Source organism: Trematomus bernacchii, unplaced genomic scaffold (genome assembly GCF_902827165.1).
Source record: "Trematomus bernacchii unplaced genomic scaffold, fTreBer1.1, whole genome shotgun sequence".
Lineage (NCBI taxonomy): Eukaryota > Metazoa > Chordata > Actinopteri > Perciformes > Nototheniidae > Trematomus > Trematomus bernacchii.
Window position 1 is genome coordinate 1,659,127 of NW_022987778.1, and position 26,385 is coordinate 1,685,511.

The 26,385-nt window shown below is 40.6% G+C and overlaps 2 protein-coding genes across 2 annotated transcripts in view; both read left to right on the plus strand.

Annotated features, from left to right (window-relative positions):
- The window catches only part of smc1b (structural maintenance of chromosomes 1B), a 33,935-nt gene extending 16,661 nt beyond the window's left edge, over nt 1-17,274 (plus strand). Inside the window, exons 14-25 of the mRNA XM_034149075.1 lie at nt 112-228; nt 3,492-3,598; nt 4,061-4,202; nt 4,411-4,556; nt 6,562-6,715; nt 7,165-7,269; nt 7,359-7,515; nt 8,493-8,647; nt 9,966-10,117; nt 11,299-11,368; nt 16,416-16,526; nt 16,612-17,274. Coding sequence (XP_034004966.1) covers nt 112-228; nt 3,492-3,598; nt 4,061-4,202; nt 4,411-4,556; nt 6,562-6,715; nt 7,165-7,269; nt 7,359-7,515; nt 8,493-8,647; nt 9,966-10,117; nt 11,299-11,368; nt 16,416-16,526; nt 16,612-16,692 — 1,497 coding nt within the window. The 3' untranslated portion in view covers nt 16,693-17,274. The remainder of the gene's footprint in view (nt 1-111; nt 229-3,491; nt 3,599-4,060; nt 4,203-4,410; nt 4,557-6,561; nt 6,716-7,164; nt 7,270-7,358; nt 7,516-8,492; nt 8,648-9,965; nt 10,118-11,298; nt 11,369-16,415; nt 16,527-16,611) is intronic.
- Nucleotides 17,275-17,608: 334 nt separating this feature from the next.
- Nucleotides 17,609-22,458, plus strand: borcs5 (BLOC-1 related complex subunit 5). Its single transcript, XM_034149287.1, has 4 exons — nt 17,609-18,055; nt 18,576-18,719; nt 19,452-19,609; nt 20,504-22,458. Exons 1-4 carry the CDS (start codon nt 17,998-18,000, stop codon nt 20,735-20,737), a joined length of 594 nt encoding a protein of 197 aa, XP_034005178.1. The 5' UTR covers nt 17,609-17,997; the 3' UTR covers nt 20,738-22,458.
- The last annotated feature ends 3,927 nt before the right edge of the window (nt 22,459-26,385 follow it).

Here is a 26,385-nt window from a genome sequence, read left to right on the forward strand (position 1 = left end):
GCATGGTGAAAATCATAATGGTTTTCCAAGAATGTTTTGTATAAGGGTGACACAGGAGCGAAGATCGTCAAAAGTATTTTTGTCTTATCATCTCCTGCTGTTTGTTCTCAGGAGATTTCTCGTATGGAGAGTGAGTTAGCAAACCTGGACTGTCAGATCCAGATGCAGCAGGAGAGCGTGGAGACAAAGGACGCAGAGATGGGGAAGATCAGAAAGCGGGTCGACCAGGTACAGCTGACTAAGCATCTTCTCCAACTTGTCTGTTGTCTGTTCATTATGCTGACGCTGCCAGTGAGTTCATGCCACTACTAAATTGGTTAAATGTTAAAGGGGACATATCATGCTATATTTGAGCAATATATTGTAGGGCCATACCTATATAAAGTATATATATAAAATATAGTTTTTTTTTTCAAAATACCAAACAGATCCTGCATTTTAGCCATGCCTCATTTCGCTCTATAGAGTGGCGAAGTCCCTCCCCTTCCGGTTGAGCCCCATGGGACCTTATTTCGGAAAAGTTATGCATTGAAGTCAATGGAGAGAGAAAGATTATCTTTCGATCCCGTTTGAATTGTGCCACGAATTACACATATGATGTTTGTCAATTTAAAAGATAATTTTGCAAGTCAAAAAAATTAAAATGTGTCGTAAAACTGTGAAGTAACACATTTGTTTGTGTGAAAGGCTCAATGAACTACATCTCTGGTCAACCACACACGTCACCAAGATGGCCGTCACTACTGTCTTGTCAACAAACGATTGACTATCACCACAATGAAACACGTCCTGAAGAATGTCATGCAAAGCCTGCCTTCCTTTGATTCTCTCTGAACTGCCTGGTCGTTTTAATGTTTAATGTCAACCATTTGTGCAGATAGCATGAAGTAGAAAAGATCGCCGATGCTAACGTTAGCGTTAGCATTTCTCCCCCGGAATTAAATGGTGTATTATAGAATGATCACACCGGTGACAGTACTATTCAAAGGGTTCACGAAATATGACTACTACTCTTACTGTTTAACATTTTGGGTTACTTAATGTTACTTCATGTTAAGGCTAATAAAAATGACAAGGCTGTAATGCTAACTAACGTGCTAGCTACTAGCTAGGTAGCTAACTTGATCAAGCCACTCCTGGTCGTTTCATCAGACGGGAAGCAAAAGAACGAGCAAGACCCATTGCTGGTATAATAACAACCTGGTACTAAGCACACAGGCATCTTGTTAAAGTTATCTTATCTTAGCCAGCGCCATATAGATAGATTATATCTATATTGCGCTGATCTTAGGTATCTGAATGGTGGAGGAAAACAATTGTGACATCACTTACGCGACTCTGGGATTTGTAGTCTTTCTAGTTACGTATTTTTCATAGTCTTATATTTCAACAGTTTTACGACAAACTGTGACTTTTTTGACATGGAAATGATTTTTTAAGATTGACAAACATCATATGTGTAATTCATGGCACAATTCAAACGGGATCGAAAGATAAGTTTTCTCTCCCCATTGACTTCAATGCATAACTTTTCCGGAATAAGGTCCCATACCCCGGAAGTAAGTGGGAGGGACTTCGCCACTCTATTTGCTCTTTCCAGCCCTGTTTTTGCAGGGGGCTGATTCTGTGAGCTGCAGCTGACCACGCCCCCCTGCAAGAGAGGGGAGCGTGCTTTGAGATCAGCTGCTGGGCTGTCGGAAGAGGGGGAGAAAAAGAGATCTCCGTCCTCTGTGTTTTATTCTTATATATGATTATATAGAGTCATTATTCATTTGTTTTTAAAGCTCAATAAATAACAAAAAAGACCTTTGACCGGCACTTTTCTAATTTTGTCCGGAAGATTTAAACTTTAACGGACATGTTGACCGGCGAAAAAACTGAAACTGAAACTCTGCCGCACGGTCCCCTCGTTCCTTGGAAGAGGCGGAGAGGTGGGTGTTTGTCATCTGCTGGTGGACTAACCGGAGAGAATTACAGTGCTTGCCTCGACGGGGAGGGATTGCATTGAATTAAAGCAGCGGGAGCAAACGCTTGTCTCGGGGAGGGAGAAAAAGAGCCACAGCAGAGAATAAACAGAAGGGCAACCATGGTAACCATGCGCGGGAAGTCTTCTTCGCTGCTTTTTATGCAGACTACAGCGCCACTTACAGGCCTGGCATATGTACTACAGCGTCTCCAGCGCTTTCGAGCGGCAATGGCCGGCCGTGGCCCAACCCCACATTCCCCTGATAGGTGGAGAGTTGGCCCAATAGCCGTAGCGCCACTGTCCTGACGTCAGTAACGTGTTCAAATCTGGATCAGTTTTTATCAGATCCGTTGCAGCCCCATTTTTAGAGATTTGGGTATGGAGGAAAATAGAGAGGGTTGTGTTTTCTGACACTTGGTGAGTTCCCTGGAACACCGGGGACACATATTCATGTATAAAAGACGTACAAAAGTGCATTTTGCATGATAGGTCCCCTTTAAGCTAAATAGAACCAGTTTGGTGTCTCCACCGTCTCATGGTCATATGGCATGACTCAATGTGGCATGGCTTAATTTAAATTAATTGCAATATAAATATAATTACAAAACACTCGCTGCTATATAACATGTGCAATATTATTATTTAGTGAGAATGCTGATACAGCATTCCAACTATCTGTTATTCGACGCACGAAATTCTTTATTATTCCGCCGGGTTATTTTGCGCCTCTTCTTCTCCCACATTCCACATCGCAGAAACTCCGTTCAAACATCAAAACGTTCAGCTCGGTCGGGAATCGATGGCTATTACTTTTCTCATTCATAACTTTCATAATTCCAGAGATACATCCCATGATTCATCACATTTTTAACATTGAAGTCAATGGAGAAACTCTTCAGACTTGAAAAATCTTCATGCGACTTCAACTGCTAACTGCTCCTTCATACTTTCACTCAGAAACCTCATTCCAACTTTAAAATGTTACACACCTTTCTGACATTATTCATGTTAAACAACTTTTAAATCTCATTCATACTTTTAGAAATATTAAACATTGTTCAGACCTTGGTAAAGAGGCCTTCTTCAGATGTTAACATTAGTGTGTATTGAGCAGCTCGTTAAGGTGTGTGATCTCAAAGCTAGAGTGGAGGACAGCTTGAAATTCACCTTCATATTTTTTTTTTAAACCTGCCATAATTCCCAAACCCTACACTCCTGAGACATAATTTGTCATGACAAACGTAGGAAAACATCTCGTATAATCATAGTCATAATCATTAAGTTTGGCCATTTTGTCTTCATGTGCCAATGAGCAACTCTCATAGGAATGAACGAGGCCCCGCCTCCCACGCTGTATCTAGTTCTTATTACATCCATGGACAGAACCCCTTCCTCCTCCACCCTTCCTGTTGCTCTTCCTGAGGTTTCTTTTGGAAGTGTTTCTCTTATCTGAAGGGTCTATGGATAGATTTTGGCTCAATGAATAACGTTTGCTTGTCTTGACTTTAACTGTGTAAATACTCAGATGGAGGACCTGGTGTTTTCTGACTTCTGTGCTGAGATCGGAGTGGACAACATCAGACAGTACGAGCAGGAGAACCTGAAACATCAGACCGAGATTGACAATAAACGGTACGAAAAACACACTGTCGCATTTTCTTATTTTATAAAGTTCCTTGCAAGTTTTCATTTATTGATTTAACTTCTGAGAAGATCTTTACTAAGATACTAAGTGTTCTAAATATAACCAATCATCTGAGCCGGCCCGGCTAAAATAACTGGATGGCCTACCTGCCTGTCAGCCTTCCATCTCGTGCACAAACTTATCTCGTGCCCTCATTGGTCATGTGCGCGTTCGTGTGTGTTGGAGGAGGGGCTCTGTAAGGAAGTATTTTTTTCGGCTGCGTACTTTCAAATTCTAGCGCACTCGAGCTGGTTTCTCCATTCTTACCTACCCTAGCTTTAAGCTATAATGTACATAACTTAATGTATATCTTCCTGTTCAGAATAATCTTGTTTGTCTAAGTATTATTTGTATGCATGATTTTCTTCATGTGTGTTACTACCTAAACACCTTACATTGTCATCTTTTAGCCTGGAGTTTGAGAGTCAGTGCACTCGCCTGAACGCACAGCTGGAGTACCAACAAGAACAACTGGGGCAGCAGAAGAATAAGCTCCACAAAATGGAGGAAACCATCGACAAGGAGGAGAGAACCATGGCCGAGCTGAGGAAGGTAGTGTTATTATCGTCAAACTGCCTCCTGTAGGATGGTTAAAATGTGCTTTAGTTAATAACTTTATATTGAATACCCACTTCCTCTTGGAATATATATTTTCCTCCAAATGAGATTTAAAAATAAATGTATTTAGGAATATTTCTGCATGTGAAATTAAACTTTTCTGCAGACTTTTTCAGTGTGATGTATACTCCTTCCCCCCCAGGAGGAGGAGAGGCTGCTGGTTGCGGTGGAGGAGAGTCAGAGCAAAAATCTGGAGTTGAAGAACCAGCTGCTGGCCAAGAAGAGCCAGATGGCCGCTGCCAAAGCTGAGCTGGACCTGAACACCCAGAGCCTCCAAGGGATCAACAAGTAACTCCACCTCCTACACCTCTAACTGTGCTGACATTTTGTATATTAACCTGTTTCACACCTTCCCCCCGGTACCGGGCGGATAAACGCGTCATTTGCAGGAAACAACGTCTAAGGAATCTTAATATTGAATAAAACTATGAATGTGTTATATCCATGTAACGGGAAGAAACTCAGCTAACTGATCTTTTTAATTTTTTTTTTCAAAAAAAACCCACAATGCTAGCACTCAACCTCTGAATTAGCCTCAAGCGGAAAAAACGTAACATACTAAGGCAACTAAACTCACTCTAACTCCCTTATTACTTATCCTAGATGCACAACCAACCACTCTTTTTTGGTGTCCTGGAGACACTGAATCTACCGGTGCCCTCCTCAACACTCAGTGATAAACATTCGCAACGCTCTAAACGAAAGCGTACATCATCACATGTGGAGCTAAGAAGCTAAACACGTAAATATGGCTTACCTTGGTCAAAAGTGGTCTTCAATGGCATTAAAACGATAAAAAAACGATGCTGCAGTTAATCCATAGATTCATCCTATGTGTCTGTGCCTTCTTTGAAATTATTTCTGATAATCCATAAGCAATACAACTGCGTTTTAGTTTCCAAACTCCAGAAGGAGACATTCCTCCACTTTGGTTTCGTTTTCCACACGCGAAGCAACCACATTTTTTCTTTACAACGTGTCTGGGTGGGAGCCTCCCCCTTCGATTCTATTGGCTCTAACGGTCACAAGGGTATGTCAACCAACCAAATCGAGCAAGGGGGGCCAGAGATAGGTCAAATCCACCCAGATGGCCCAGTTTTTGGCTAAATCTCTCTAAAAAGGTCAAATTTCACTTGTTTTGCATCAATCTTGATACAGGGTACTTATTATATGTTGTACTTTGGATTCCTAAAGCTTTTAGTCTACTAACCCATCATCCAAGGGTAGTTTTCACTATCTGTAAAAAATAATTTTTGGACGGACACTATAATTTACAGTTTTTTACTATGTAAAATCTGAATTTTCTTTAAAATAAAAAACATTTATATTGATTCTGACACTTCTACATCCAACTCACAGGTTTATCATTACTTTGAGAACAAAGATTATTAATTTAACCCTTTTAGAAGGGAAGATATGGTCATTTGTTCTGGGAATGTCATTTTCGAGCCTGAGACCTGAAAAACAGGCTCAGAGTGGAACAGGTTAAAGGGGACCTATCATACAAAATGCACTTTTTGATGTCTTTTATACATAAAGATGTGTCCCCGGTGTGTCGGGGAACTCACGCAGCGTCAGAAAATAAAACCCTCTCTCTTTTCCTCCGTACCCAAATCTCTAAAAACGGGGGTACAACGGAGCTGATCCAGATTTGCGTCCGATATGACGTAATATCGGAAATGTAGGCTGGCTTTACACCCACGGCCCTATCAGAAACGTTGCTATCAGAAACAATGCCCGACTGTTTTGGACATAATATGGTCGGTGTTTACATTAGCATCGCTAACACTCAGAGCTAACCTGTACTGGAGAGCATGTGTGTGAAGAAGCAGGAAATAAAAAGGAACTCACCTTGTGGTATAACCGGCAAGAGAGAAAGCCTTTGAGCTCCATACTGTTTCAGAAATAATCCTTGATAATCCATGATATGGCGTTTCATCACGGCAGTATTTAGTTTAGACAGTAGCTGTCGGGTCCCGCATGAGCTCAGCCCCCTCCTTTTTTTATTTTTTATCATTTGTTTTTTTAAAGCTTTATACCCAAAATCAGCACTTTTGAAACAGGAAGTGAAATAGAGGGATATGAGACATGGCTAGAATGGGTGATCTGTTTGGTATTTTGAGCAAAACACTTCATAGACATGTTTTTTATATATTTTTATATATCTGAGACCTATGCTATTGCCTAAAAATAGCATGATAGGTGACCTGTAATGGAAAATAGGATTTAAAAGCCAAAATATGTGTCAAAACACCATTTAAAATATATTATTGTGGTGTTTCTCTGTCTTCAGAGAGTTGGTGAAGTTCCAGCGCGAGGTGATGTCTGCAGATTCGGCTTTGGAGCACAAACGTTTGTTCAGACACAACATGCTGCTCGGCTGCAAGATCCAGGGTCTGCCCATCGTCCTGCTGTCAGGGAACTTCAACGAGATCAGCGAGGTGCAGGTGTGACACAGAGAGATTTAACTCATCGTTGTGCCATTTAGGGCCAGCTGTGGCTCAGGAGATAGTGCTGGCGTTTGCCAATAGGAAAGGTGTGGTTCGATCCCTAGCAGTAAACATTTTGATGTGTCCTTGAGCCAGATACTTTACCCCAAATTGTGTGTTTGAATGTCTGTAAATGTTTGTGAATGGTTTGATTAGTAGCAAAGACTGGAGAAGCGTTGCATAAATGCAGTCCATGTACCATTTACAATCTCTAAATGAGTCCTGCACATTTTTGGCAAAAGTAAAAAATATTAAATTGAGCTAAATTATCATATTTAGAAAAAAAACGAATAAATTAATAAAAGAAACTGCACTTGTTTTAGAAAATGTAAAGCTGAGAAACCCTGAGGACTTAATAATACAACTGTCAGTGTCAGTATCACCTGATGACAGACTCTCCTTTACAGCTGGACACAGAAACTGAAAGCACTTCAACCATGAACACCTTGAGCATCTATGAGAGAGAGGCACAGCTGATCATCGACTACTCTGGCCTGGACGAAGATTTTAGGGTGAGACATGAACCCAAAGCTTTGTCCTTTGTGCTATGTTCTCCTATGATCAGAAAGTAATCTATAACATGCATTGAATGTGTGTGCAGAGTCTAGAGGCTGAGAAGGAGGTGCAGGCGCACATTGACAGGCTGAAGGAGTCCATGTCCTCCATCGAGGGAGTTCTGCAGCGCACCACCGCCCCCAACCTCAAAGCTCTGGAGAAGATGAGGGAGGTGAAAGACAAGCTGCAGGGAGTGTCCGATGGTATTTATCAAGTTTTCGTGACAAAATTAATCTTTGGTTAGGTGTATTTAATATAATACAAATATAGTATACAGGGTTCCCGCGGGGTCTTAAAAAGTCTTACATTTGATAATCAGAATTTAAGGCCATAAAAAGGTCCTAAATATGATCAAAAAAATAAGAAAGGTCTTAAATATGATTTAGAAGGTCTTAAAAATGATCGGATTTGAAAGGTACTTCTGTGTTGCGATCGCGTCTAAATGTGTTTTGGGGGAAATGTCCGGGCTGCAAAGTAACCAGTACGGTAATAGCCTTTCAGTTCCCCCCAACAATTTGTATTGAAATAAATCAACATGGAACCAGTAATCACTAACTTTTGTTTCCCCCGGCCCCTTATTGGAGAACACCCAGCTAGTAACCTAGTAACCAAGCTTCAGCTAGCGGCAGTCAGAAACTCATGTATCTTCAAATCTACTTACAAATAAATATGGGGAAGTGTAAGTTCAACCGTATTTGGTTGAAAAACATCGAATTTAGTGCTTGGTTGAAACCAGTGGAGGGAACGTGTTTGAAGCCCGCTGCACCTTTTGCAAAACAAATTAGCGTTTGTTTTGCTAATGCAGCGTTAGCTAGTGCAGCGTTAGCTAGTGCAGCTACTCCCGCAACAACACCGGGGGACCTCCGGGCGACGTTTGGGTCTACGTCAACCCTAAAAGCGGAGGTGGTGTGGACGCTAAATATCGTAGCTAAACACCAATCATACAACAGCATGAAGACAGCATAGCTCTGACTATAGCTCTTGTCACACACACACACACACACTTTTTGTCTAACACAGTTCTGTGTACTGTTATGCTGTTATGTTCAGTCATCGAAATAGGTCTTAAATTCTATTCAAAGTGGTCTTAAAAAGTCTTACATTTGAGTTGGTGAAACCTGCAGGAACCCCGAGTATAACTATGTGCACATTTTAAGTTAACATGTTGTCCCTCCCTCAGCGTTTGAAGCCTGCACCAGAGTGGCCAGAAAGTGCAGTCAGGAGTTTGAGCTGGTGAAAGCAAAGCGCCTGCAGCTCTTCACTCAGTGCTTTGATCACGTGTCTGTCGTCATCGATCAGATCTATAAAAGAATCTGCAGGAACAACAGCGCCCAGGTGAAGCCACAAAACCTCAACCACAGAAACACACTCAAGTTCCTATACATGCGACTTAAAACCATCATCATGGTTGTGCAAAATATGAGACTGATAGGTGGCATCATTGCATCTACTGTGTATACACTCAAAACAGAAAATGTTGACTTTAATTAGCAGATTTAATGACTTAAAGGTCCCATGTCATGCTTTTCCGGTTATTACCCGTCCCCTTGTGTGTTATGAATGTTTTTCTGCATGTAAACGGTCTGTAAAGTCACAAACCCTCAAAGTACACCCTGTAGCGAGTACAACTCTAACACAGAAAATACCTGTCTATGCTGCCCCAGAACGCCTCGTTCGAGATTTCTCTTTTTCCATTGTTTTCTTCCTGGGTTCAGTGACGTGCCCATACCCAGGTCCAAATGCACCAATCCGAGCTCCTCACACACACACACTCACTCAGCCGTATCTTTTCTCAGCCGCGGTACTCCGCGGAGTTTCGCCGGCACACACACTCACTCAACCTTATCTTTTCTCAGCCGCAGCTGCGTGGATCTCCACTCACAGTTCGCCACACACTCACGTGTGTGTGCTCAGGCTGAGTTCATGCTGAGTTTCGCCGTGTCTCGCTGTCTCGCAGCAATCAGGACACGACACCAGTAATCCAGCTCACACTGTCCGCTCCTCGAGTCTCAAAGGGCGAAGCAGCGAGGCCCGCAACGTCCCGCCATCACGGCACCCAGACCCCACGCAGCATTCTCATCTGGTTGTCATTACTGGTGTCATTTTCTGGTTGCTAACAAACGCCATTGTAACACATAATCACTGATGTTCCACTGTAACGGTGGTGGACTCATCAGAACAGAGTGGGCGAGCTGACCAATCAGAGCACAGTGGGCTCATAGGGAGGGGGGGGCAGGAGCTCCAACAAGCCGTTTAGGACAGAGAGTGAATACACATACTATACAGAGATGCTGTATGAGAAACCAATGTCATTTTGGAACATTGAACAATGTAAATCTATTCTAGTAGACCTCAACAATGGAATTATCAGTAGAAATGGCCATGACATGGGACCTTTAAACTGCTTTTAATTAACCTCATAAAATAACGTAGAAACTGTAGACAAAATAAATATAATTGAAGTCAACATTTCAATTTGTTATACAGCTAGAATAAAAGTTTCCAACCAACTGTTGTTCCTTCTTGTAAGGCACTTAAAATTCATCTAATCATAAACAGTGTGAACGGTTCATCGTTTTCATTAACATTGGGCATTGCAGAAGATGTTACAAGCAAGAACAAGAAGCTTTGAATCCCTCTGTATGTGCTGCAGGCCATTCTGAGTGCAGAGACTCCTGAAGAGCCGTACCTCGGCGGCATCAACTACAACTGCGTGGCTCCGGGGAAACGCTTCATGTCTATGGACAACCTGTCGGGTGGAGAGAAGGCTATCGCTTCCCTCGCCCTGGTGTTCGCTATCCACAGGTAACACTGGGCTTATAACCCAACCCTAAAACACACTATATGACTTTACATTAGGCAAGGTTCATGATTTCAGGGTGTCCACGGGGTCTTAAAAAGTATTAAAAGTTGATAAATCAATTTAGCGAAAATTAAGGCTATTAAAAAGTATTAAACGGCATTTTCCAAGGTATTACATTTTGTAGCTTGTTTTCAATAAGTATATAAATGGTCCAAAGAGGTAGTATTCTACAGTCTGCCTGAATGTAATCATTGCGTAGGTGTGTAGTGTGATTCTGTGTAGTTTATTTATGGCATCCCGTTGGATTTGACGTCATCTGAACAGGACATCGCACGCTCACTGCTTGATAGCGCGAAGGTCCGTTTACGCCGGTTGTTAAACAACATCGTTATGGGGAAATGCAAGTTTGCGTCCAAATGGTTGGAAGATAAGGAGGAAGGACAATCAATACTGTGTATAGTAAATGTGAGGTAAAGTGTGTCGCCAATGTAACCGGTTAAAACTCCAAGTGGCGATGAGGTCTTAAAATGTATGGAAAGGGTCTCAAAGGTATTCAATTTGACTTCAGGATTCCTGCATATACCCTGGATTTATAAGGCGTATTTCAACACAATAAAATACATTAAGATATTTTGCCAGGGGATAGGAACAATAAAATATCGAAATGAATGTGGATACTAAAATAAATGCACATAAAAGCAACCGATAACACGTAAAATAAACAGAATTTAAATTCTTCAACACCAGATTGACATACCATTATTCCCTAAAATCATTTACCAAGATCTGTTTTTGCTAGATATTAATTAATCTGGACAGATGGAAAACTTTAAAAAGGAGATAAAATAAATATTACCACAGCTGTTGACACTAGCGATTTCAGAAACAACCATTTTGCAAGTGGCCTGGGGGTACTTAACTTGTAATGACTGAGTTTTGTAGCTGATGAATGGACTAATAAAGTCAAACTATGTAATTTGGAGAGTCTGTTGATCCTCTCCCTGAACCCATCATCACTCCTTCCTTTTTATTCTCTTTTGCACTTCATCCTTTTCCCCCTCTTCTGATACTTCTATCTAAAGCACTTTCCCACATAATCTTATACTTGTTGCATCAGTTTTTAATGGCCCTGACTTTAACATTTGACCCACGTCGTTTGGCTCGCTGCTCTCATGTCTCTCAGTTTCCGCCCCGCTCCCTTCTTGATCTTGGACGAGGTGGATGCAGCGCTGGACAATACAAACATCGGCAAAGTAAGAAAACCAGCTGCATCTATTGTTTACCATTCATTTTTGTTACAGCAATTAACATCAATCAACCAACAATTCCAATATTCTTCAATTCCATACATCCTTAAAGGTGGGGTAGGTAATTTTGGAGAAACCAGCTCGAGTGTGCTAGAATTTGAAAATACACAGCCGGAAAAGATCTGCCACTTCCTTACAGAGCCCCTCCTCCAACACACACGAACGCGCACATGACCAATGAAGGCACGAGATAAGTTTGTGCACAGATGGAAGGCTGACAGGCAGGTAGGCCATCCAGTTATTTTAGCCGGGCCGGCTAAAATGATTGGTCGTGCTTTTTACAGTATTACGGCTTCCACAGATGAAATATTTTTATGGATTTTTTGTCAAAGCACTTCAGATATTCATTGCTATCGGGATGTTAAGAGCATTCCATGGAATATAACAAAAAGTGTATCTCGAGCTGGTTTCTCAAACTTACCTACCCCACCTTTAATGTGAGGATTTGCTGCTTTTTGTATGTTTTATATAATTTTTAACTGGATATGTTTGGGCTTCAGAGTGTTGGATGGACAATGCATGATCATTTCAGGGATCACTTCTGCTTTTGGAGAATTGTGATAAATACACAGCTTTTCTTATAACCTTATTTTGCTTGCAGAACATTTTGTGTTAAATAATAAACACAAGTATATTTTACATGATATAACAGGAGTGTCAAACTCAAATACACAGTGGGCAAAAATTAAAAAAGGGGTACTCGTCGAGGGCCGGACTGATTCAATGTTTATTGCAGAACCTATTGAAATGAACTTATTGCACATATTAAACCTGGAACTAACAAAGCTTAAAGGACACATGTCATGCTTTTCCGGTTATTACCCGTCCCCTTGTGTGTTATGAAGGTTTTTATGCATGTAAACGGTGTGCCGAGTCAAAACCCTCAAAGTACACCCTGTAGCGAGTAAAACTCTAACACAGAAAATACCTCCCCAAAACGCCTCGTTGGAGATACGTCATTGTCCATTTGATTCTTCTGGGTACGGGGTGACGTAACCCCGTACCCGGAACGAAATGGACCAATCCGTGGAGCCGTTACGTTATGTCCGCGGAGCCGTTACGTTAAGCCCCCGCTGATTGGTCCAAATTGACCAATCCACGGACTTCCTCACACACACACACAGTGCAGGCAGCTCAGCTGATTTCTCCTCCCTGGCTGCAGGCTGATAACAGACAGTTGGGATCGCGGCGAAATTCTCTCTGCAGACCCATTCTCACAGCGTTTATCAACCTTTTTCTTACTCAATATCAAGCCACACTTATTGTTTTTAATCCGGCTGTGACTTTGTGTGTGCTCAGGATGAGTTTGGCTGTGTTTCGCTGTGTATCGCTAAACAAGGAAACAACACCTCGACGGAGCTCAGCGCGATTCACAACGTCCCGACCAATCAGAGCACACTGTGCTCACAGGGAGGGTGGGGGCTGGAGCTATTGGAGCTCCAACGAGCCGTTAAAGGCAGAGAGTGAAATTCAGTGAATACACATAGTTTACAGAGATGCTGTATGAGAAACCAATGTGAGTTTGGAAAATTGCACAATATAAATCTATTCTAGTATGAACAATGAAATTATGATCAGTGGAAATGGCCATGACATGTCTCCTTTAAAGGGGACCTATCATGCAAAATGCACTTGTCTACGTCTTTTATACATGAATATGTGTCCCCGGTGTTCCAGGGAACTCACCAAGTGTCAGAAAACACAACCCTCTCTATTTTCCTCCATACCCAAATCTCTAAAAAAGGGGCTGCAACGGATCTGATAAAAACTGATCCAGATTTGAACACTTTCCTGACGTCAGGACAGTGGCGCTACGGCTATTGGGCCAACTCCACCAATCAGGAGGAGATAACCACGGCATTGCCGTTCGAAAGCGCTGGAGACGTTGTAGTACATATGCCAGGCCTCTAGATGGTGCTGTTGCTCACAGAATCAACCCTTGCTAAAACAGATCTAAAAAATGTCAAATTGAGCAAAATGAGGCATGGCTAAAATGCATGATCTGTTTGGTATTTTGAAAAAAAAAAAGTATAAATATGCCTTATATAGGTATGGTCCTACACTATATTATTCAAATATAGCATGATAGGTCCACTTTAAATGATTGCCTATAAAAACAACATAAGGTCCCATGTCATGGCCATTTCTACTGATCATAATTCCATTGTTGAGGCAATTTTCCAAACTCACATTGGTTTCTCATACAGTATCTCTCTAAAGCAGGGGTCTCCAACCTTTCTTCATCTGAGAGCTACTTTCAAAAAATGAAAGTGGCCAAGAGCTACTTGCATCACATCGCTTACATTTATTCACATAGCCCTCATCAGTTGAATTAAGCTATACTTTTGTACACGTGTGAAATTGCAATACCTAAAGCTTATCAAAAATCAAATCAAGTTCCAAGAAAACGAACATTTCTCACATATTATTATGGCCCACATAATAAGTACATCACTTAACATTCACATAAGTGTCCTTAATCACCACCTTACAAGCATTTCACTCTTTTGTTAGTGAGATGAATGGCACTGGCAGTCCGCCATACAGGTGTCTGCTGGAGTGTACCCACTTAGGTTCACTCTAATAGAGTCATTTAAATGTTCTTCAGTCGGTCTTGTTCTGTATTTAGATTTCATTCATGTCAGAAAAAGCTGCTTCACAAAGGTATGTAGAACAGAACCAAATAAAGCAGACATGTTCAGTGCTGCTTGGTGAATGTTCTATAGTTTCCGGGGTCTACAAGGCTCCAGAAATGTTGTGAGTTTTGCTGAGACTTAAGCTGAACATTATTTTGGAGATCTCCACAGGATTGACACTGAACAGTTGTTCAGCCATCTTTTTCTTCTTCTTCTTCGTCTTGACATTAAATTATAAACCATAATAAATCAATTGTATAAGTCTAGCCTCCCTATATCTGTGTGTGAAAATGGTTCCATCCTCAAAAACAAAAACTTCTGCAGTCTAGCTGCAGCTTCTAGCTACGGTCTTCTGTTAAAAAAAAGACACTGAATGTCTTGAATGTGGCATCACACACAGGACTTGAGTCTGAACACAGCAGACAACAGGAGTATTTACAACAGCATTATAAAAACAAAAATAGTGCATGTGGGTGCACACTTACATTCTCTGTCTTACTGTTACATAAATCCCATGAATGTATGAGATTAATAGTTAGCTTCATCATATCTCAATCAGTGATTAAGTGAATAATAAAGTTTCTATCGGGTCACTATCAGCCTGTCACTCATTATTTTCAGGGAGGGGGCGGGGTTTGGAGGAACGGAGAGGAGACGGTGATCGCGGAAGCTTTCCTCCTGCCTTCACAAACTTTACACAAGTATTTATCAACTGAAAATAGCAAGAGAACATTCATACTCTGCAATCCAAGACTTGATTAAATCCACCAAAAACCTGACATGACGATAACGAGTGTTTTTCAAAAAACACAAATCCCTCCCTGTGTGTCTCTGAGCCGCAGCGACAGGGCCTGATTCAGAGCGGGTCATTCTGCTGTTGGTTCTGGACTGGTGCTGGTGGAGAAAGCAGACTGCTCCGTGTGTGTTGTCGCTGTGCTGCTGTCACGTCTGTTCCTAGATCTCTGCGTCACCGACCATTTGATATTCGTGTGACAGAAAAAATTCTAAAATAAAAAAACGTTATTGTCCAGCCGCGGCCGAAAAATCAATAAGCAACCTTACTACGCTATAATTGATAATCGAGCGGCGAGCTACTTTAAAACAGCTACCGGTAGCTCGCGATCGACGTGTTGGAGAGCCCTGCTCTAAAGTATGTGTATTCACTCTCTGTCCTAAATGGCTTGTTGGAGCTCCTGCCCCCCCCCCTCCCTGTGAGCCCAGTGTGCTCTGATTGGTCGGGACGTTGCGAGGCTCGTTGCGAGGCTCGTTGCTGCGATCTGCTGCGAGGAGCCGACAGGCTTCCAGGTCGGCGATACAGCGAGAACAAGCGAAACTCATCCTGAGCACACACACACTCACAGCCGAAGTAAAAACAATAAGTGTGGCTTGATATTGAGTAAGAAAAAGGTTTATAACGCTGTGAGCATGGGTCTGCAGAGAGCATTTCTCTGCGATCCCAACTTAGCAGCCCGAAAAACGTTTACCCATTTAAGCAGTCGTGGTAGATACCTTGTTTGTTTTAAACATCATAAATACACAAACAACAATGAATACTTACAGGTTGTGTACCCGAATCTCCCGCTGGTCCAAACAAAGTAGGAACAGCAATGTTCTTCAGTGCCCTACGCTGTGCATATCCGGCATGAATCGCTGAAAGGTTTGGGAAGCTTTGTTTCGTGAAATGCTGGCAGAGGGTGTGGCCTCTGGGTATTCACACGTCACAGTACCCAGGAAGTAAACAATGGAAAATGAGAAATCTCCAAAGAGGCGTTTTGGGGCAGAATAGACTGTGTTAGAGTTTTACTCGCTACATGGTGTACTTTGAGGGTTTTTGACTCTGCAGACCGTTTACATGCATAAAAACCTTCATAACACACAAGGGGACGGGTAATAACCGGAAAAGCATGACATGGGCCCTTTAAACATTAAATAATCAGTTGCATTCATTTCTTATGGCTCTATCTGCAGCTTCATTTCTTATGATTACATTTTTCCATAGGCCAACCACAGCTTCAGAAAAACTATTTCCCTCAAAGAAAAATCCAAACATGCCCTGTTGTCGCAAGAAAAAAAGTGCAAAAGGAAACAGCCATGTAAACTCAGTGTGCTGCTCTGTGATGCTAGTTCAAGCCAGATACTTGGCATCTCATCTTGGGTGCAAGTTCATCAATGTTTGGGGTCAGGCTCTGAGCTGAGGAAATCCTCAGGATTGAGTGAAGGTGTGCGTGAAAAATTAAATCCACCAAGGGCCTGATTTGGCCCCCGGGCCTTGAATTTGACACATGTGTGATATAATATAATATTAGACTGTGCTAATTGACCTTGTCACTGAGCACGTGTGTTTTGTTTGTACCCAGGTGACGAGTTTCATCAGAGAGGAGTCCAGAGAGAACTTGCAGATCATCGTCATCTCCCTGAAAGAGGAGTTCTTCTCCAAGTCTGACGCTTTGCAGGGAGTCTACTCAGATGTAAGAAACTTTTATAGCATTTTACAATTCCTAAATTCCTATGAGTTATGACAATACTGAAACTAAGTAATTCTCTTCTCTACAGTTTGATGAATGCATGTTCAGCCGCATTCTGACCCTGGACCTGCAACCCTACCCTCTGGTGGAAGATGAAAATGGAAAATAGGCAGAAAAGTAGATGAACCTGAATGAAGCCCTGGCATTTTTTGTCTCTTACAATTATGCTTTCTCGTGTTTAAACAAGTTATCTTCAAGTTAAATATCTTATAGATCAAAGGAGGATTTCTATGTTCAATTTTAGCCTGTCTTACTAGGTTGGTTTTACTAAAAAGATGTTTGTTAGTGAGTCTGTTCTATGTTAATGTGAAATAATCTTACACATTTTGTCAATAACAAATCTTAAATGCAGCATTTCTGCTCTTACGAGTTACAACATTCAATTGGTTGAATTGCAAAAACAGCAGCGTTAAAATATTAATATTTTCATGTTTTAAAAAGTGTTGTGGCTGTTTATATATCCAGAAAGTTTCATATTATTCCACTGTTATTAATGTTGGCATGTTAGGCCTTTGTTTTTTATACGTGTTCATTTTAAATGTTTTGTATTCCAGTTGTGCTTTTAAGCACGGCTTTTGTCCTGTTAATCTACAGTGTTAAAGATGAACTTGACTGTATGTTTTTATTACAATGTGGAGGTCTGAATTGGCCACACAAGAGCACAATTAAATTACACATTAAAAAAATATTGAAAACCCTACAAAGAAAAACATACTTTCAAGCGATATATACTTATCATAATCAAAATCACTATTGTTTATATTTCAATGGTACGTTACTTAGCTTTTAAGGTGATGCATATCCCAGTCTACCTTAATAACATCCAAATGTTTTTTTATTGTACTTATTAATGTATCTTAAGTCATGTTAAAAACGGTGAAACCCTAATCTCCAACTGTCAATAAATAGGGCAGAAATGTGAGGTTTGACCATAGGGTTTTCCTGCTATTTAGATTATTTCTGACCTCACCAGCAGTAGGGGGCAGTAATATTATGGTCTGGACAGAAAGAGGCAGACCCCGTGACCAATATTTACGGAAGTGATGTCTGGTCCTGAACTGTCATTGCTGTTGTGTCCTGTATTGTAAATATGTGTTAAACTCTTAAGATACTCGGTTATCCCTCGCCGTAATGATATAAACCTGCTTGGCTCTCACTTAGCTTCAACGGTCTGCTAACCTGTTAGCTAGTAAGAGCAACTGACGTTAGCTATAACGAAGCTAACTAGCTTCAAACCGCAGAGCTAACAAGGACTGTGCCTTTTGTTTGTGCTTCGGTGTGTGTGTGTTTTGAGGTCGTGTGAAGTCTATGTACACGGTTATTGTATCTAGTACTTTGGGTTATTTAGCTCGCTGGTGTTTCTTGTAACGTTGACGAAAGCTAACCGCTAGCTTGTTAGCCAGACGTTATCACCATGGGAGCCGAACAGAGCGTAGACTCGGAGCACAAACACTCAGACTACAGCTCCTCGGGTAAGATCACTTCTCTAACATAAAAGTAATTCTTATTTAGTAATTATTGAATGTATGAGCTTGCCATTCTTGATGAAAGGTAATTGAAGTCATGTGAAGTTGAGTTAGTGAAGCACTGAGTATTTCTTTATTTGTAACATGTAACTACTATCAGCTTCACTAAATCTCTTAATATTTTGTATTTTTTTTTACTAACGTTACGCTTAAATCATTTGCCAAGATTTCATATATAAATCAACTCTGAAATGAATCATTCTGCCTAATGGAGACTTTAGATACCTTTTCATATTTTGCTGTTAACATTTTTTTATTTTTACTTCACTCACATTTTGGATAATTACTTGTAACTGAGTGCTTTAACACTGTGACAACTTATTTTCCGTTAGTAAAAAAATAGAACTTATTTCATTTCTGGTAAAAAGCAAAGAAAGCAAATATAAATGTTAACTGCTCAAAAGGATTAATAGTATTCCTATTGGTGAGATGCCCGATGATATTAACAGGACTTTTGTCTTTGCAGTGGTGCCCTCCCCAGCGAAGCAGAAAGCAAAGATGGATGATATCGTCATTGTGGCTCCGGGGACTCAATCACTGCGAAATATCCACAACGACCCAGATGTTATTAAGCTTCAGGAGATACCTACCTTTCAGCCCCTTTTAAAAGGTACATTTTAAACTCCTCCAGCTACCTACATGCGTTATAGAGGCATCTGTCAAATATGTTGCTAAATCTATTGTGGTCAAATTCAGGTTATACACTTAAGTCAACAATTGCTCACCCACAGCAGAAATCCTATATTCTCTATCAGATATTATAGGTATTAAGTGAGCCCTAGAAATGCATATATATAAAGTTTAAACCTGAGTCTGGGCGCTGGGGTACAATTTCAGTTAAAGACAGAACAGAGCAAAAAGCACACATAATATAAGTTTGAGGGTGCTAGATTAAAAAAAACTGGAATCAGACATCAGATATGCACACTGCACTGATACTTCCAATAACTAATATTTCATTTCACAGTGTTTTGATTTCTGTGTTCTCGGGAGTTATTGTTGATGTCTGACAAAGATTACTTTGATATTGCAGTGTTGCTTCATGAAGTTATGGTTATTGGAAGATATCAGTAGATTTTGAAGATCTTCTATCCTCCTTTCATTTTCCATAAGGAGATATTCAGTTTCATATGATTTTCCACACGTACCAGTCCTTTTTGAAAACTTGTAAAGACTGCAGCCCATTAGCACTGTGTTAGAAGCTGGATAATGAGCCAAGGTTCCTGTGTAGGCGTACTCCTGAAATAGCAGAGATGTAACTCTGTCAGATCCTGTGCATAGTAATTACAATAATTACCAAGTGTGACGCAGTTGTCGAGTGTTTCATCTCTGCTTTTTACAGGAGTGCTGAGCGGTCAGACGTCTCCCAGCAGTTTGTGTCTGGAGAGGCTGGAAGCCGCTCAGGTTATGCAGCTGTGCATCCGCTACCAGGACCATCTGCACCAGTGTGCCGAGGCCGTGGCCTTCGACCAGAACGCTCTGGTCAAGAGGATCAGAGAGGTAACGCTGCCTAAAGAACAGCATGTGATATTAACCATGTATGGTTTCTCATTAATAAATCCCCCCAAAAATAAATTAACTATTGTGTTCCCAATTGAATGTAGAGGGTTTATGGTTAGTAAATAAATAAACCATTTACCTAATTTAATACAAAATAAGTAATTTTTTGTACCATAGATTGCTCTACAATTTCTACAATCCAATAAAAAAACTGATAATTTTAAAGTGTACAATATTTGTATTAATATGGCCAATGATATTTTAAAAAGTAATATTGCACATGTTATTAAAGGTAGGGTAGGTAAGTTTGAGAAACCGGCTCGAGATACACTTTTTGTTATATTCCATGGAATGCTCTTAACATCCCGATAGCAATGAATATTTTAAGTGCTTTGACAAAAAATCCATAAAAAAATGTCATCTGTGGAAGCCGTAATACTGTAAAAAGCACGACCAATCATTTTAGCCGGCCCGGCTAAAATAACTGGATGGCCTACCTGCCTGTCAGCCTTCCATCTGTGCACAAACTTATCTCGTGCCCTCATTGGTCATGTGCGCATTCGTGTGTGTTGGAGGAGGGGCTCTGTAAGGAAGTGGCAGATTTTCTCCGGTTGTGTATTTTCAAATTCTAGCGATCTCGAGCCGGTTTCTCAAACTTACCTACCCTACCTTAATGTTATTGTACTTATTGTCGGATGTTTACAGCAGAAAATGAAATTACATTACATTGATTAATTGACAAATGAAGAAATGTATCAAATAGAAATTCTTAAATGTATAATATTGTATTTGAGTTTTTGACTTTTTTTTAAGACAAAATAAACAATTTCAAGCCAGGAGCTTTGACTTTTCCAAAAGTCAAAGGCTATATCTATCCTCCCTGTTTCCCTCCAGATGGACTTGTCAGTGGAAACCTTGTTCAGCATAATGCAGGAGCGCCAGAAACGCTACGCCAAGTACGCCGAGCAGATCCAGAAGGTCAACGAGATGTCAATGATCCTCAGACGCATCCAGATGGGCATCGACCAGACGGTGCCGCTGATGGAGCGCCTCAACAACATGCTGCCTGAGAGCGAGCGGCTGGAGCCCTTCAGCATGAGGCCTGACAGGGATTCAGCTTCCAAGTAGCCTCCTTAAACCAGAGCAGCTGATTCTTACTGAGTCTACATCCAGAGCTGAAGCCAGGAGGAAGTGCAGGTGTGTGCAGCTGTAGGGATTACCCCTTTTAAGTTAGTTTGTATTCAAAGTCAAGGTAGAGTTAAGGTTTGAATAGGAGAGTCAGTTCTTTTATTATTTCCCTTAATGCAGGAAGTAATGCAGAACAAGTGCTTTTAAAGTGGCAATAGACAACTTTTCCCCTGCTAGCGATTATTGTTGGCGCCACAACTAGGACAACTACTCCAGACTATCAGGGAAAGAGCTAGAAATATATTCAAAAATGTGATATCGTAATTAACTCCAAAAGCTGCTCATAGTAATCACAGACCATGGCTCTTCTGCCAACACCACAGGGGGTCGCTCCCTTTCCTCTTGGCAGTCTCTTCCAAGCTGCAACCAACTCAGCTACTCAGCTTTATGCTAATGAATGTAACTGTGACTTTTTAAAGCAACTTTTTGGGGTTTGTACTAGTTTATTTAATTGGAAAAGAGTTGGCAGTACTGCAGAGGACACAGTGCATTCTATTTCCACGGCTTTGTGCCATAAATCGAGCCTACGTGATGTGATCTTTCCCTGTAGACAGAGAAGCATACTGAAAGCAAGTCTTGTGGAAAACCAATCTTAAGACTGATTGTAGCCTTGTGCAATCAACATTTAATTTTAAATAAGGTAAAGCAAACAACCTGATACCTGAGTTTAACCACAGCCTTCTGCTCCTGGCGACTGAGCAGCAAAACTCTACAGCTGCAGACTTACAAAGTGCTGCGATCAAGTGTGTGGAGATTATTGCTTTTCCCATACCTGCAGGGAATCAAACTGGCAATCGTCCAGGCACTCGCTTTCCTGAACAGACAAGAGAGGAACAGACACTTTTGATTGAGTCCGAGTGAACTCCACTCGCCCGAAAAAAACGTGTCCTGCAGCTTTTAAGGAATCTAATAGGTGTGAGCCGCATAACACTTCTAAAACAATTCCTGCTGCTTGGGGGATTTGTGCAAAACATCGGAGCCGATTGATTTTGGATCTTACGCCTCACTCTACAAATATTAGTCGTTTGTGATCCTGATATTCTCCTCGATGCACGCCAAATGCCCCGCTTGCTGCTTGGATGTCCACTCCATGAACCGCTTGCTTACAAGACAATTTTTAAACTTTCTAAATGTTGGAATATCATGTCGAAGAGACTCGCGAAGAGTAGATGGATTATTGCCTTTGGATTACACAAGGAGCCTGGATGTACTGTACATTGGACGTAAAACAACAAAGTCTCCCAGGATACAGAGGATACTTTTCAATATTTCTGTGCTAAATGAACTTGACATTAATTTATTTGGATATGTTGGCTGTTTGCATGAAAAAAGTAAGAAAAGTGAAACAAAGGACCGTACCTGTTGCTGCGGATATGTATGTAGAGGTGGAGAGAAAACATTATAGCAAGTAGGAAATCCAGCAGTAAATTTGTGTGTTTGTCAGCTTAACAATCATAAGATACACAAGTCCTCAGAGCTGTGATATGATATATGGCCATGTCTCTGATCTGAGGAGAGTCATCAAGTTAACTTCACATCTGTTGAACATTTGTTCCTGCATCACAAATCATGCTTGTTTGGCTTCAAGGGTCAATTAAATTATAAAAATAAAAACACATTTTCTCTCTTACCTCTGGAGAGATAAGATCGCTTTTGATAAATGTTTTTGTTTTATTTGTCCAGGTCTTTGTTGTTGTTGTGGAATACTTGGGCCTCCAGCACAAATCCATTGACGTGATTTAATGTTTACAACACCACAGTAATGAATCAGTAGCATCAGTGTTGGAGAAATGTTCCTGTCACCTGAGATAATCCAAAAAACTAATCATCAACGTTTTTAACATAGGCAAGGCAAGGCAAGTTTATTTATATAGCACTTTTCAGCACGAGACAATTCAAAGTGCTTTACAAAACAAATTAAAATACTTTTTAGGAATAAATACAGTAAAAACACATTATTTAATGGCATTTTACAACAGGCATTAAAAAGCAAAGATAATAAAATAAACACAACATGTATACAATACATGTTTAAATAGCATACTGTAGTGCGAATATGAGCAGCTCAATTAAAAGCAGCGGCAAAAATATATGTTTTCAGTCTCGATTTAAAAATAGTACGAGTTTCTGCAGACGTGCATGATTTGGGTAGTTTGTTCCAGATTGTCGGGGCATAATAGCTAAACGCTGCCTCTCCATGTTTTGTTTTTACTCTCGGAACCGATAGCAGACCCGTCCCAGAAGACCTGAAGCTCCTTGATGGTTCGTAATTATGTAGGAGATCAACAATATACTTTGGTCCTAAACCATGTAATGATTTAAAAACTAGCAATAGTATTTTAAAATCAATTCTTTGGCCGACTAGAAGCCAATGTAAAGATTTCAGAACCGGACTGATCCACTCTTTTAATGTTAGTGAGGACTCGAGCAGCAGTGTTCTGAATCAGCTGCAGCTTTCTAATGGATGTTTTTGTCAGCCCTGTGAATACACTATTGCAGTAGTCGAGTCTACTGAAGATAAAAGCATGGACAAGCTTTTCTAAGTCCTGTTGTGACATTAGTTTTTTAATCCTAGATATGTTCTTCAGGTGATAGTATGCAGACTTAATGACTGTATAAAGATTATAACAGATTATAAATGATCCATTTTCAAGAAATTCAGTTTCCCAGACGAGTTCCACAGTCAAACGTTTCCATTAAATTGTTTCTGAATCACATTGCTTACATTTCAAAAAAGTCAAAGTTGTATTTGGTTGCACCAGAAATCTCAAAACCTTGTCAAATAAAATTTAAAAAACATGTCCATTGCTAAAAACAACTACATTTAAGTTAAAAAGTTATATTCCTAATTCGGGTGAACACATACTTGAACTAGTTTTTCACATATCAGTTTGCAGTGGGTCAATACAAAATAATACCATGAGAAAAAATATGACAAATGGTGTTATTATTGCAGCAGTGTTTTGAGTATGAACTCGTGTAAATCCACCAGGTGGTGCCGGAGATAACTCTGGACAGTCTGTGTCTTGTTGACATAAATTGTAATGGTAAAAGTCACTGAACAGCTGCTTCAGTGAAAATATAACACGTTAGGTGTTGATAGCACACTGGCTGCATTAACACCTACGAAGATACTGGTTGAACAGTGATGTTTATTCCTGTTCAACAACCAGCCAAAAGTCTTAAAAGCTGAAGGAAGCTTTAAGTTTACAGTACGATTATTTATTTTATACCACTTTAGATTCTGTCGTCTCACAATGTGTGTAAGACTGACGTGTATCAGTTTGTATTTGGGAATTTCCACCAATGTTTGAAGCTGTGAGGAGCGTCTGGCTGTGGGAAAGTATGTCTGTCGTATAAGGTGTGGCACAAATGCATATTTAACAGGTTTTTTTAAATAACATTTATTATTCATAACTTCTTTCTTCTCTTATGATATTGTTGAAACAAACTTAAAATAAGATATAGTTAATGTTTGTCTCTTTTTTTAAATCTTTTTAAATTTGTTTAGACCCATGGCAAGTCCTGAAATTGTGGACTTTATTCCTTTATTTATCAAAATTAATTTATCTATATATTCCCTCAGTCCTTGTTTCTTGTGGTTGTGTGTAGCGATGTGACAGAAGCCTGCAGCCGGTTGCGTTTAATCTTTAGGGATTACAGCATGTATCCATCGAACCCAAAGACCGAATCAGAATAAGGCATTAAGGGATTTTGTCCAGAAAGCTTTCTGATAACAGCGAGTGTGTGGATGCTGTTCTTCTCCATGAGCCGGCGCAGTCTGATTAGAAGTGTTGTGAACGTTGTTGAATTTTTTCATCGGTGTATTAACTCGCTGAACTCAATTACACCTACAAAAGGATGCTCCTCCCGCCCGCTTGCTTTGAGGTGCAGAATTAGTGCATCTGGTTGACATAAGGGACGTGAGACAGAAACAAGTTTTCTTCTGAACGTAAAGCAGGACTCCTTTGATATGCTATCAGCCTTTCATGTGTAAATTAAAACGGGTGAAAATGTCTTAAATGGCCTTTGGGGTATTGTTTGAACATTGGAACAGAAATGGAAATTATCATTGCGTTCTGCGGCGAGGAGGTGTAAAAGTTCCCGCGAGTCTTTGTAATGAAGAATAGCTCCGGACGCTTAGAGCTGGATATTAACGCCACGAGATGATACAATACGATCTGCCACCAGGAAATTCATTCTCTGAAATGAAAGAGAAATCCAATTTCCCCTGTATACTTCTCATTTGAATATAAATCAAAGGCTGCTTTGCTCTCTTTTTTCTCCTTCCTGTTTTGCCCACTCGAGATGGGAAATATAAAAGTTATATAACAAGACTTGGCTTCAGAGCCCTGTTATCTTTGTTGGGTCAGACTCAAAACTTTTTTGCAGCGATAAGAGTCAAATCTTGAGTTTTCAGATGAGAAAAACATTTCATAAACAGCATTGTTAGCTACGGCCACCCGGGTGTAAATAGCATTGTTAGCCACGGACACCCGGGTGTAAATAGCATTGTTAGCTACGGACACCTGGGTGTAAATAGCATTGTTAGCTACGGACACCCGGGTGTAAATAGCATTGTTAGCTACGGACACCCGGGTGTAAATAGCATTGTTAGCTACGGCCACCCGGGTGTAAATAGCATTGTTAGCTACGGACACCTGGGTGTAAATAGCATTGTTAGCTACGGACACCCGGGTGTAAATAGCATTGTTAGCTACGGACACCCGGGTGTAAATAGCATTGTTAGCTACGGCCACCCGGGTGTAAATAGCATTGTTAGCTACGGACACCCGGGTGTAAATAGCATTGTTAGCTACGGACACCCGGGTGTAAATAGCATTGTTAGCTACGGACACCCGGGTGTAAATAGCATTGTTAGCTACGGCCACCCGGGTGTAAATAGCATTGTTAGCTACGGACACCCGGGTGTAAATAGCATTGTTAGCTACGGACACCCGGGTGTAAATAGCATTGTTAGCTACGGACACCCGGGTGTAAATAGCATTGTTAGCTACGGACACCCGGGTGTAAATAGCATCGTTAGCTACGGACACCCGGGTGTAAATAGCATCGTTAGCTACGGACACCCGGGTGTAAATAGCATTGTTAGCTACGGCCATCCGGGTGTAAATAGCATTGTTAGCTACGGACACCAGGGTGTAAATAGCATTGTTAGCGACGGACACCTGGGTGTAAATAGCATTGTTAGCTACGGACACCCGGGTGTAAATAGCATTGTTAGCTACAGACACCCGGGAGTAAATAGCATTGTTAGCTACAGACACCCGGGTGTAAATAGCATCGTTAGCTACAGACACCCGGGTGTAAATAGCATTGTTAGCTACAGACACCCGAGTGTAAATAACATTGTTAGCTACAACCTATTAGCTATTACATGCTAAATGGAATATTTTGACTTCAATACATTTGTTATATTAAATGTATTTTGTATATATTTGTTACTGTTATATTTTTATTTGTATATAGTTTGCTTTTAAATTATTGCCAGTACCCCCTCTCCAAAATGACTGTGCTGCTTTTGTTATTTATTTAGATATTAAACTTACTTATCTTTGGGTTTTATA

Excerpts from the sequence above, each read along its gene's own strand:
- borcs5 (XM_034149287.1), top strand. The coding sequence starts at position 17,998 with ATGGGAGCCGAACAGAGCGTAGACTCGGAGCACAAACACTCAGACTAC. Across the intron at positions 18,056-18,575 it reads CTCAGACTACAGCTCCTCGG|TGGTGCCCTCCCCAGCGAAG; the intron begins GTAAGATCACTT and ends TTGTCTTTGCAG. Across the intron at positions 18,720-19,451 it reads CTTTCAGCCCCTTTTAAAAG|GAGTGCTGAGCGGTCAGACG; the intron begins GTACATTTTAAA and ends TGCTTTTTACAG.